The following is an 11,081-nucleotide window of genomic DNA, read 5'->3' on the forward strand; positions in this document are numbered from 1 at the left end:
CATTGACGGCACAACTGCGTTAGCAGAAAACTATTTTTAAGTGGTTTCATGCAGTTGGAAATATAGTATAGATAGGCCTTTTAAGATTCACTGAACCTATTCTACAGTTGTATGGATACCTGGAGTACTACAATGTGGCTGACTCTGCATGTTCATGTACAATGTGATCATATCCACAGAGTTCTGAAAGTTGGCTGACCTCATTGTTATGAAGGTGCAATCAACAGAGACTACAAGTCTCACAATCTAATACTCTGGGCCAGATCTCTGCTGACATGAATTAGCAGAGTTTCATTGACTTCAAAGGAGCTATGCCCATTTGTACCACAAGTGCATGTGGCCCTCCATCTTGAGCTGAGTGTATTAAAGAGGAGAGTGGCTTCAATCTGCTCTCCTTTATTTAAGTTAGATATGGCCTTCATGCTGCTGGCAAGTTGCTGATGCAGCCGTTGGCTGACCAAATCATGGACTTCTTTGTTCTATCACTTCCAAGACCTTACCATACAAGGATCTCAATGCACTTTACAAAAATTAAACAAACAAATCTTACCCATCCTTCTGCGGTAGGTATTATTATGCCCATTTTACAGATGTGTAAATTGAGGCATAGAGAGGGTAAGCAGCTTAAATGCTGTCCTGAACAGAAATGCATTTAAGTGTGTGTTTAGCTACTTCCTTAAATCTGGGGCCAAACGCTCTGTGAAGCAGCTATCGGTTGTTTGCAGAGCATCCCTATCAGTGGCAGCATCATCTACTGCGTATTGCAGATACTGTACAGCCTTCTCCAAAAACACCACATCTCTGTTGATCAGAGTGTTTCAATCTCTTCTCACAATAGGCTGTGGACTGAGTTCAAAAAGTCAGAAGGTCATCAAGCTAGAAAACCAGCTTTTTTGAGACTCCCTCTGCACATCACATGCCATGTCTGCATTCGGCTCTCGTTACTTTATGCAGTCACTTCTTTTTTCCAAAAAAAGAACATCCTCAATCTGTTCATTGCTTTAGTTCATTTTAGGGCAACATAAACAGCTTTCAGTTCTTTACAATCCACACAAGCCTTCAGAAATATTCAGTGTTTACTAGGGCTCTGTAGTGTTAAATCAAGTAGGACTATCACCCTTAAAAGCCTAAATGATGGAGTCATATCTATACTACGAACACATTTTGACAGTGTCACCACCTGCCTAAGTAAAAACAGTTTTCTCACCACTGTAAACCTAGAAGATGGAGTCACAAGTTACCAGAATTTCTTTTCAAAAGTTGGCATTGTTATTCGTAATACCCAGACTCTTAATTTACTCAATGGTATAAACTACAGTGTATCATTTAAAAGATAAACAGCTGGAAGGAATACCAGATTCATTCATTCTCTCTCATCCTCTTGGCCTGATAGCTGGAAGTGGATGGGAGCTGATATTAACGAAGTGAGAAGAATCCTGAATAAAATCAGTAAGTGTTGAAAGCCATGGGTGTCTGATTACTTCCTTTGACCATGTGAAAACTTTCTCATAATTCTAACATGACAAAAACTTCAATAAAAAGGAGGTTTCTATTCTGCCACTGGAGTTTAAGAATAGGGTTACAGAAAATCGTGATGTTTGCTCTTGCTAATTCCTTGCTAGAGATATTAGAACACAGAAGTAAAATAATATTGTAATCTGAGTTTGGGAAGATCTCCTGGGTAAAGAATAAAAATCCTCTTTCCATTTACTTGGTACTCTCAGATTCCTTTATTTAGAACGGAGATTGACAAGCTACGCAGACCAGCAACTAACTACTACTGCAAGCCAATAAAAATAAAATGATCTAGAGAATACGAAATTAAAAAGTTGGCTAAATCTTACTACTGCAACTGACTTGGAAGGTTTTTAATTATTTATACTTCAGTTAAAATAGATCTTTAGTGATCTATCTTTAAGATGAACTAATGAGTTGTGTTTCTTTTTATTGTGGAGTCAAAATTTGGCAAAATGTGGATACTGCAGGACATTTGCTGCAGGGAGCTGTCCCATTCAGCACCATATTTGTACAGTAGACATTCAAAATGAAGCTCAAAAATACAATCAATCTTGCTTTCATTTGGGTCCTTTTTCTAAATAAATAGTCTCTCCCAGGCTGACATAGTCATTGCGATCATCAAAACTAATTTGACAGGGGCACTTAATGACTGGGCCGTCTTCGTTAAAACAGTATGTGCTTCTTGAATTCTACCTGGAAGGTTTTGAAGGAAGAATGAGATGTGCATGCAAGCAATGTGTGCAAGTTTAGAATAAAACCAGGAACAGCAACAGAAGATTAACCTGAACCGTTAATATTACCGCACAATATAAGAAACAATACCATAGAGGGAAAATGCTTTCATATTTCCTTTCAATGCCCAAGAACTTCTTAAGTAGACCAAAATTGAAAATGAGAAGCTTTTTACTGGAAAATTAATCTTTTTGGATGAACAAGTAATGTATCCACAATATTTCAGCCACTCTAATTTTTACAGACAATTGTTATAAAAGATAACATCCCTGGGCAACTTATGTTTTGAATGGATTATGTGAAAGACAGAGTAGAAGAAAAGTAAGACCGATATAGTAACTAATTTATTAATAAACTTTTGGAATATTGATCACATATCTTGCCAGAGAATATACTTATAAATACTTGTTAAGGTATTTCCACGTTGTGTCTTTCCCCTGCATTGTTTCTTCCAGCCCTTGATGACTGCTATAGATATTGTAATGTTAAAAGAATGCTGACTTCCCAGAGTGCCTCAGCCCACTGACAAGAATGGTACCCAATGCAAGAAATGGGTACATGTCCAAGGCTATTGATTTTCTTAAACGTAGCTAAACTCTTCATTTTAGAAAACACCTAAGTATCGTGTAACTGACATTGTTGACTTAATAAACTTCAGCCTTCATTTTAGCAAAAGAAATTGGACTCTTCTGTATTTTTCATTACGTCATTTCTATTGTATCTCAAAGGAAAACATTGATCCAACTTTCCTCAACTTCGGAAACAAAAGCAAGTTTTAGTTTGTTTTCAGGCAAAATATTGTTTAAGAAAAAAAGCTCATTTACAATCCTTCATACCCATTACCAGCAAAGCTTAGTGACTGTGAAAATATTTAACTGTTGTTTACAGCAGGCATACAAAGTACAGTAAGTAAACGGACACATGTATATAAATCATATAATAATCCATACAGACAAGATAGTTCAATGTTTTAATAGGCACTAATAAAAAACTAAAAGATGCAAAATTGGGGAGAAGAAATCCCACTGAACAAAACAGGACTCTAGTTCTAGGTTTATAGAGCATGCACAATAACCGTATATTGCATGGCCTCCTATGAAATATTTATGTTTTCTATTCATAAAAAGATGTCTGGCAGTGGGGGAAAAACTAATCAATGAGATAAACAAAAGCAGAGACTATCTCTTAAAAATCTCATCATCTCCATAAAGAGAACTAGGCTTCACATTGTCAGATGATCTTTCAAAGAAAATGATTCGCTGCCCCAGGTAAGAAAGTCAAAATATAGATGTAAGTAAACTCTTTTTCCTGACAGCTCAAAGGAGAGTGGATATTCTGCTGAAAACTGACAGTATCTTCAGGTGGTAATGTGCAAATTTGTTGTAACAAGCCCTAAACAGTCAAAAGATAGTGTCTGTCTTTATTAACAACAGTAAGCTGCTCTTTCATGTCCTTTTCAATATAATGCACTATCAACCATTCACTGAGCTGAAGTGACCTTCTCAGATCTCTACAGATGTTAAAGAGGAACATGTCCTGTGACAAGGACATATCAGCTGCCTCATTAAATGCCGCCTATTTAGTATAAAACAAGTAACAACGTAAACACTATACAGGCCAAAGCAACAGTGCTAGACATAGTTTCATCTGTAGATTACAGTCTTTAGTAGTCGACCTGCTTGTTTTTATTTCAGGAAACAAAACTTTGTTTGGAGCATGCAGTTTTACTGGGGTGAAATATAGAACTGCAAAATGACAGCCTGTAGCTTTGTCAACATAATGTCACTCGACAGTCTCTGGAAACTTCATTTTGAAGTTGGGTAATGAATAAGGGCGAGCGATTGTCTTTATGTTTGTTTAATTGTTTACCCAAAAAAAATGCAGGCTCGGGTGTGACACACCACACCACTGTTCGAGCACCAGTCACTGCAATTGCAAAACAAAATTTCTGGAAAATAAGGGTAGTAAACAAGACAGCCACAGATAGAAACTACAACTGTATTCAGCGTCTCCTGGCACAGCACCCACCACTACCAACCCAGTTTGCAAACAGAGAGAGACAACTTTTCCCATGATTAAATGAAGACTTATGATTAGCTGATGCAGGCTTCACTGCCATCATCATCAAATAGCTCTTTGCATGAGTTCCCCCCCCCACAAAGTCTCTGAAGCTTGCAAGTGAAGGAGTGCCCAGGGTACAGTAAGTAGCAACGCCAGGAGTTGCAGAGCAGAATGGGTTGCACATCCCAGCCACCTGCCTTGGGGTTCCGGAGCAGAGTTTTAGCGTCTATTATCCTTCTCCTCCCCTTCCCCAGAGAGAGCAGGAATCTCGCTTGGTAGCCAACGCCAGCCCCCTTTCTACCCCCTCACCCAACTTCAGACACACGCTCCAGGTGCAACAGGACAAAAGCTGCGCCTCGGGGTGACTGGTGGGCTATCTCAAAGCCCCTGGAAAGACACTAGCTACACACCACAGGGATAGGGAGGGGAAGGGGTCCTGAGCGACTTCTGCCCTGTTTAACCCTTTGCATTCAGCAGCCCCCCAGCTCTGGGAGCTCCTGGCATCACTCCCAGGCCAGGGAGCGTGCGGGGCTAGGCAAGCCGGGCACTCACCGATAGTCGTGATGACTGTGATGGCAAAGTAGAAGGAGCCCGCGAATTTCCACTGGACCCCGGCCCGGTGGGGCTCGGACTGCATGATGACCAGCTCCAGCTGCCGGTAGTCCTCGCTGGTGATGTTGTACTTCCCTTTGAGCCGGATCTCCTCGGCTTTGAGCTTCTCCTCCTCCCGCATCTCGTTGTCGGACTCCAGGGCATCAAAGACGGCGGCCCCGACCAGCAGGTAGGTGAACGTGCAGATGATCAGGGACAGGGTCCGCACGTTCTGCCTCTTCATGGCCGCCAGCAAGGGGCGAGTGCGGGGACCATGTCCCCCCCTGGCCGTCCGGGGATCCGACAGGGTGCAGCAGCGGCAGCTGGCCGGGGGGAGCTGCAGGCAGCAGGGGGGCAGCTGCAGGGGGCGGCGGCGGCTGCTCCCAAGGCTCCGGGGCGGCTGCTCCCCGCCTCCCTGCTCGGGCTCCTGGGAGGACGACAGGCACAGGAGGCTGCTGGAGCGCCTGGACCAGGTGCCCTGCAGCCGGGAAACTCTACGCAGGACTTGCCCAAACCAAGCCGTCCCAGTGCGCAGGGCCATCCACAGCACCCCCTTAGCGCCTGCAAACCAGCGCCTCCCTCCCTCCCCGCTGCCTCCAGGAGTGGGCTGGGGGGGGGAGAGAGAGACGAGCCCCACTGTCCTGGGAAGGGGGGGGGGAGGACCAGTCCTCGAGGGCTGGCGAGGAGAAGCTGAGCAGCACGGGGACAGGGTTGGGGGTGCCAGGCGGGGAAGCTACCCAGCAGCAAGGCAGACCCGCTGCAAGGGGAGGTTGGGTGTCTGCCGCTTCTCCTACAAGTTTCTTCACTCAGCACTTCTCAGACTGGCGAGGGGGAGGGGAGGAAGAGTGGGGGAGGGAGGGGGAGAGGGAGCAGCATCTCCATCAGAGCTACCTCGGGCCGGGCTGCCCCGGGGTGGGGAGAGCTGCCGCCCAGGAGGAAGTGGGGTCGCTTCTGGAGAGGGTGGGGGAGGACAGGCTGGAGTGTCCGCAGCGGCGAGCACGCCAGATGTGCCGGGGAGGCGGGGCAGAGGCTTGCCCGGGACTGTCACTCTCCACTGGGTGCGGGCGGGGAGGAGCCCTCAAGGGAAGGCTGGTGCAAGGCACCCACGCTCCATGGCCGGGGAGGCCAGCTCCAGGCGGGTGGTCTGTGGGTGCAGGTCCTCTGCCCCAAACGGATCGGAGCGATACCCTGGGCAGGGAGCACGCCCCTACCCCTCGCCGGGCACCGGCGGCTTGGATTGCGGACACCAACTTTGTATTAATTGTTCCTAGCTAAAGAATTCAACCCCGGGCGCTTTATGGCTTCTGCCCTCAGCCGCTCCCCGCTGACAGAGCCAGTCTGAAGTCAGGGGGCTGGAGGTAGCCGATGCTCGTGGAGAATATCTGGAAGTCCAGCCCGACTATGAACGAGACAGTCTCAGACGTTAGCCTGTGAGTTTTCGGCAGCATACCCAGAAAGCTGGCTGTCCTCGCTGGGGGGGGAAACCGACTCGGGGGTGCCGCTTCCTTCCCGCCTTTAAACCATCCGAGTCACCCAGCGCCGGGCATGACCCAGCGGGTCCCTTGGGCCGCGGAGAAGGCCACCGAAAGCAGAGGCGTTTCCCAGGGTGGATGAAATCAGCAGCCCACCTGGCTGGATCTCGCTCTAGCTCGGAGCAGACACGAGCCCATCAACCTGGCTGGCCCATGGAGGTGAAGCATCGCGGCGGGCAGGAAAAGACACCGAAACCATCCCCCGAAAATACAACAGGAGCCAGGAGGGTCGCGCCCCCCGCCCTCCTCTCTCTCACGCACACACACCCCAGCCAGACCCCAAAACTACCACTTTCTATTGCTCCTGCCCTGTTTGGGGCTGTTGGATTGCTTGGACCAATGCCTTTTAAAAAGAGCAATTCTCCGCCCCCTCCCAAGGACTCGACAGCATCTCGGGGGAAATCAACCCGCTGCTCCAAGCCATCTCTCTCGCTCCCGTCCTCCCAGCAGGCAGGGTGAACAGTCCCCAGGCAAACCAACCTGCAGTGGCTTTTGTGAGCGGCTGGGGATGGGGTGGGTTTTTTCCTATTAACCCGCTCCTTCCCGAGGCACTTTTTATGCTCCCGCTCTGCGCCCACCCTGCCTGCAAGAGGCTGCACTGATCTGATGCTCCCCTGGTCTCTCTCCCCGCAGGTCTCCTGCCTTGCACCATCGCATGCGACTCGGTCCCCTCCCCCGCTGTGGCCACTCCCAGCCGGCTCCTACTATACTCAGCCTAGCAGGGTTTTGCTGGGAGCCAGGCACCACGTGGTGCAGGTTTTCCAGGCGAGCTCCCTTCGCTCTTTCAGCCTGTCCATCAGCCGGGGGGGGCAGAAGCAGCGGGAATGGAGGGGGGGCGAGAAGAGACCAGGTCTTGCTTCCCTTCCAGACTCCGCTGAGCCAGGGGGCTGTGTGTGAGGAGGGATCCTGGGACCCGGGCTGGAGACGACGCTTTAGATCTTTGCCCTGCGCTGGGGCCAGGAGTGAAACCAGTTTAAAACGCGCTCCGCGAAGTTCTCTGCTCGCCGCAGGTGTTGCTAAGCGGGCATGGCAGGTGTTGAGACCGCATTTCCCCTCCCCTGCCTACAGCCCCGCTTTTCTTGGCTAGCTGTCGCCGGGTGGGCTCGGCTGGGCTCCCCACTTTTCTCAGGTGTGTCACCACCTAGTCCTCGGGGGCCACTGTGTAACGCGGGGCTACTCGCTGCAGCAGGGGAGCCGGGCGCGGAACAAAGCAGAAGTTACCCACCAGGAGTGTTTTTTTCCCCTGCGCGGTAATTGCAGAGGGCAGCCGGCGGAATCCCAGAGCCGGGCAGGCACCCACCCCATCAGACCCTGCCCCTCTCGGAGCCGCAAGGCGCTTTGGCAATATTACGCGGCGCGCTGGGTGAAATAAGCACCTTCGGTAAATACGGTGACTCAGAGGAGACAGCTGTTTATGGTTAAATAAAGCAAAGCCCATTATAGACCCCGGAGCAATGAGGCGCGCGGCGATTAGAGCAATTATGAATCATGACTGGGCTTGGCTGCAAACCACGGCCAAGGGGGCTCTGCCAGGCGCTGGGAGGAGCGGGGAGGTTGCAGGTTGGTTCTGGGGCCATCACTCAGTGCCAGCTGCTAGCCAGAGAGGCAGGGTGGGCTTGTGAAGAAAGCAGGATGGGCTGGAATTCAGGCAGTTCTTGGCCTTGCTGCAGCCTCCCTGTATGCCCCTAGGGAAACCAAACTCTTTCTGCCCCATACAACACTACTTCATTGCTGCCGCGCTCCCGGATTGAGGTTGGGATTTTCAAAGAAGCGCAAGGGCTGAGTTGATCACTGGGAGTCGAGTGCCTAATTTATTTAGGATAACCCCCGCCTTAGAGGATAGGAACACTGTGTTTGCACGGCCCCTAGTACCCCAATGGAGCTTTGATCCGGATCGGATCCTCTAGGTGCTACCCTAATCCAAACTAACAACAACAACAACCACCCTAGTTATGCAAGGCTGACGAGGTTCCATACCCAACGACAGAGTTGGGCAGGGGATACAGAGAGGGAGCTCTACCAGGGCAGTGTGCTATATGTTTTTAATATTGATTTTCATTTAACTAAAGGCATGGTGATGATGCTCATCACAGATATTCAGGAATGAGGCTTCACTGTGTTCCAGGTTTCTGGATACAGGCAATTCAGTAGGAGATTTCCAAAAGCTTGGGGCATTCTGAAAATCCTGAGAGGGCCTCCTCCTGCTATTTTTACATGGCTGGGGCAGGTGTATTTTAGTAGGTCTGATTTAGGGCCAGAGCCTGAGGTGTTCACTCAAGTCAAACTCCCCTTGATTTCAATGGAGACTTTGGAATTTGGGCCTTCAGATGCAAGGTTGAGATTTTCAAAAGAGTGTAAGAGAATTAGGTGCCTAAATCTCATTGAAATCCAATGAGAGCTGGGCACCAGACTCGGTTCAGAGTCCCAGGCTCGGTTCAGAGTCCAAGCCTATGTTTCCAAGACTTTGTCTTCCTTAGTGCTTCCACAGCAACTAGGACCTTACGAGGCTCAATGGATGATGACCAAGATTTTCAAAAGTGACTAGTGATTTTGGATGCTCAAATTTGAGAAAATGTGTTCAGCACCCATCCTCTGAAAATCAGGCCCCTTTTAAGAGGTCTCAAGTTGGGTACTCAAAAAGTGAGACACCAGAAATCACAGAGTCACTTTTGACAACCTTGGCCAATTATTCTTGTAACTGAATATGCTGTGGGATTAGTTTACAGAGCAGAGTAATATTTCATTAAGGTAATATCTTTGTCACAGCAGCTAAATAGCTTACCCACTTCCAAATCCATAACAACGACATATATGTCAGGAAGGACTCACAGATGACAGACGTGAGCTATAGCGTCTAGCGACAGAGATTGAAGAAAGAGTTGCTTGCCCCCCGGCTTGTTTGAAACTGAGCAGTCTGATTAAGGTTGCCCATTTCTGATTCTCCTGGGGAAAGGGGGGGGGGATCTATAAATAGCTTGCAACACAGAGAATCCTACAGCAAAGTTGCTGGGAAGATCAATAGCATGAATCAAGGAGGGCTCTAAATTACATCTCAGGGGAGGGAGGTGCTGAACTGAATTGAAAAATGAGTTGCAAATGCTGTATGTGTTGTGTGTATCTAATTAACAGAGGGTGACTAGGATCAATAGCAAGGAAGGAGCGGGGCTAAAAATAGAGCTCAGGCAGGGATTGCAACCTGCGGGCAGCAGCTTGGATGAAAATGTCCCCCTGAGTAATTAACCTTTAGCTGGAAAGTGATGTTTAGTGCTGGGCTGAAACGTGTCCTGTGAACAGCCTGGAACTGATGGGGGGGGGGGGGGGGAGCTCTGTGGTACAGTACAGTGTGTACAATTAGGCAGGCTAATGCCTGCTTTTTGCCTAGGAGACACCAGGCTAAGGAACTGGTGTATTGTTTTCTGGGAAAATATCTAAGTGCATTCAAAGCTGCTAATGTTGCAGTGGGGCTGTGGAAGCAGGAACAATTTCTCTATCCATCTCCCTAGGTACTTATATGGCTTCATCGCCATAATGTTAGAGGCTCTTAGACACGGCCACAAACAGCTGTAATCTAGCTTGCTCGCATCCCAAAACGGCAAAGCTGTGGCAGCAAAAGCCTCGGCACAGGCTGGACAAACCTGTCCAGAACCTGGGAATTACTCACAGCCCTAGCCTGCACTGCAATGTCACAGTTCTGGGACCCCAAGCTGCTGGGACACCCAGCGATCTCAGTCTGGACATGGCCTCAAAGATACAGTTCCTTCCCTGGGGTGTTCCTGAGGCAGTGTAGCTACATGTTGCCCCTCACTCAGGGCTAATGTCCTAAGGACAATCTAGGGGGGGCACATGGGGGGAGGAAAGAGGTGGGAGGGGGAAACAGGATAGGGATTGTTTGTTTCTCTGTGTTTGTACACCAGCTAGCACAATAGAGCTCTGATTCTTCTAGGGCCTTTTATGCACTATATGACATATCCAATTTAAATAAGCCAGGACCATTTATCATAGATCTTTTGTCCTCCACAGCCCCACAACCATGTCCTGAAGAAGCCAAGATACTGAGACAGAAGGAGAGGCATTTCAGCAAAACATGGGTGATAGAAAATTACTCTAGGCATTATTTTGAGTGGTGACAGTCGCTTATTTTCACAGAAGGTGATCAGACGGAAGGAGTGGTTATTGCCACCCAGTTTATGTGAGGCGAGTTTCTGATCAAGGTTTACAAATTCAGAATGATTCCCACACTTGAAAAGTGAGAATTGCTATGCTTGAGAGAAGCACCCAGATGACAGTGACTGAGGACGGCTCTGCAGAGTTCCCTAATAAAAGTTCTTTCCTGTAATTTTCAAAATGGTTCTGGGAATGAGCTGACTGTGAATGAAGACTGTCCTTCACCATGGAGCTAGAGCACGGAGAAGAGCTTTGCGATTTTAAATGAATTAAATTAAATGAGGCCTGATCCAAACCTAATTCGATGGGAGGCTTTCCACTGATTCAGTGGGCTTTGGATAAGGCCTTTATTGTGAAATTATTTTCACATAAAAACTATCAGGGCCTGATTTTTACTGATTATTATTAATTTGTATTACTGGAATGTCTAGGAGCCCTACTCATGCACCAGCACCCCATTGTGCTACTCACTATACAGACATA

General features: G+C 48.1%; 1 protein-coding gene across 1 annotated transcript in view; it reads right to left on the reverse strand.

Moving 5' to 3' along the window:
* The window catches only part of KCNK9 (potassium two pore domain channel subfamily K member 9), a 118,870-nt gene extending 113,724 nt beyond the window's left edge, over nt 1-5,146 (reverse strand). Inside the window, exon 1 of the mRNA XM_034759467.1 lies at nt 4,864-5,146. Coding sequence (XP_034615358.1) covers nt 4,864-5,146 — 283 coding nt within the window. The remainder of the gene's footprint in view (nt 1-4,863) is intronic.
* Nucleotides 5,147-11,081: the final 5,935 nt, after the last annotated feature.

The sequence above is a fragment of the Trachemys scripta genome, chromosome 2, assembly GCF_013100865.1.
Source record: "Trachemys scripta elegans isolate TJP31775 chromosome 2, CAS_Tse_1.0, whole genome shotgun sequence".
Classification (NCBI taxonomy): domain Eukaryota; kingdom Metazoa; phylum Chordata; order Testudines; family Emydidae; genus Trachemys; species Trachemys scripta.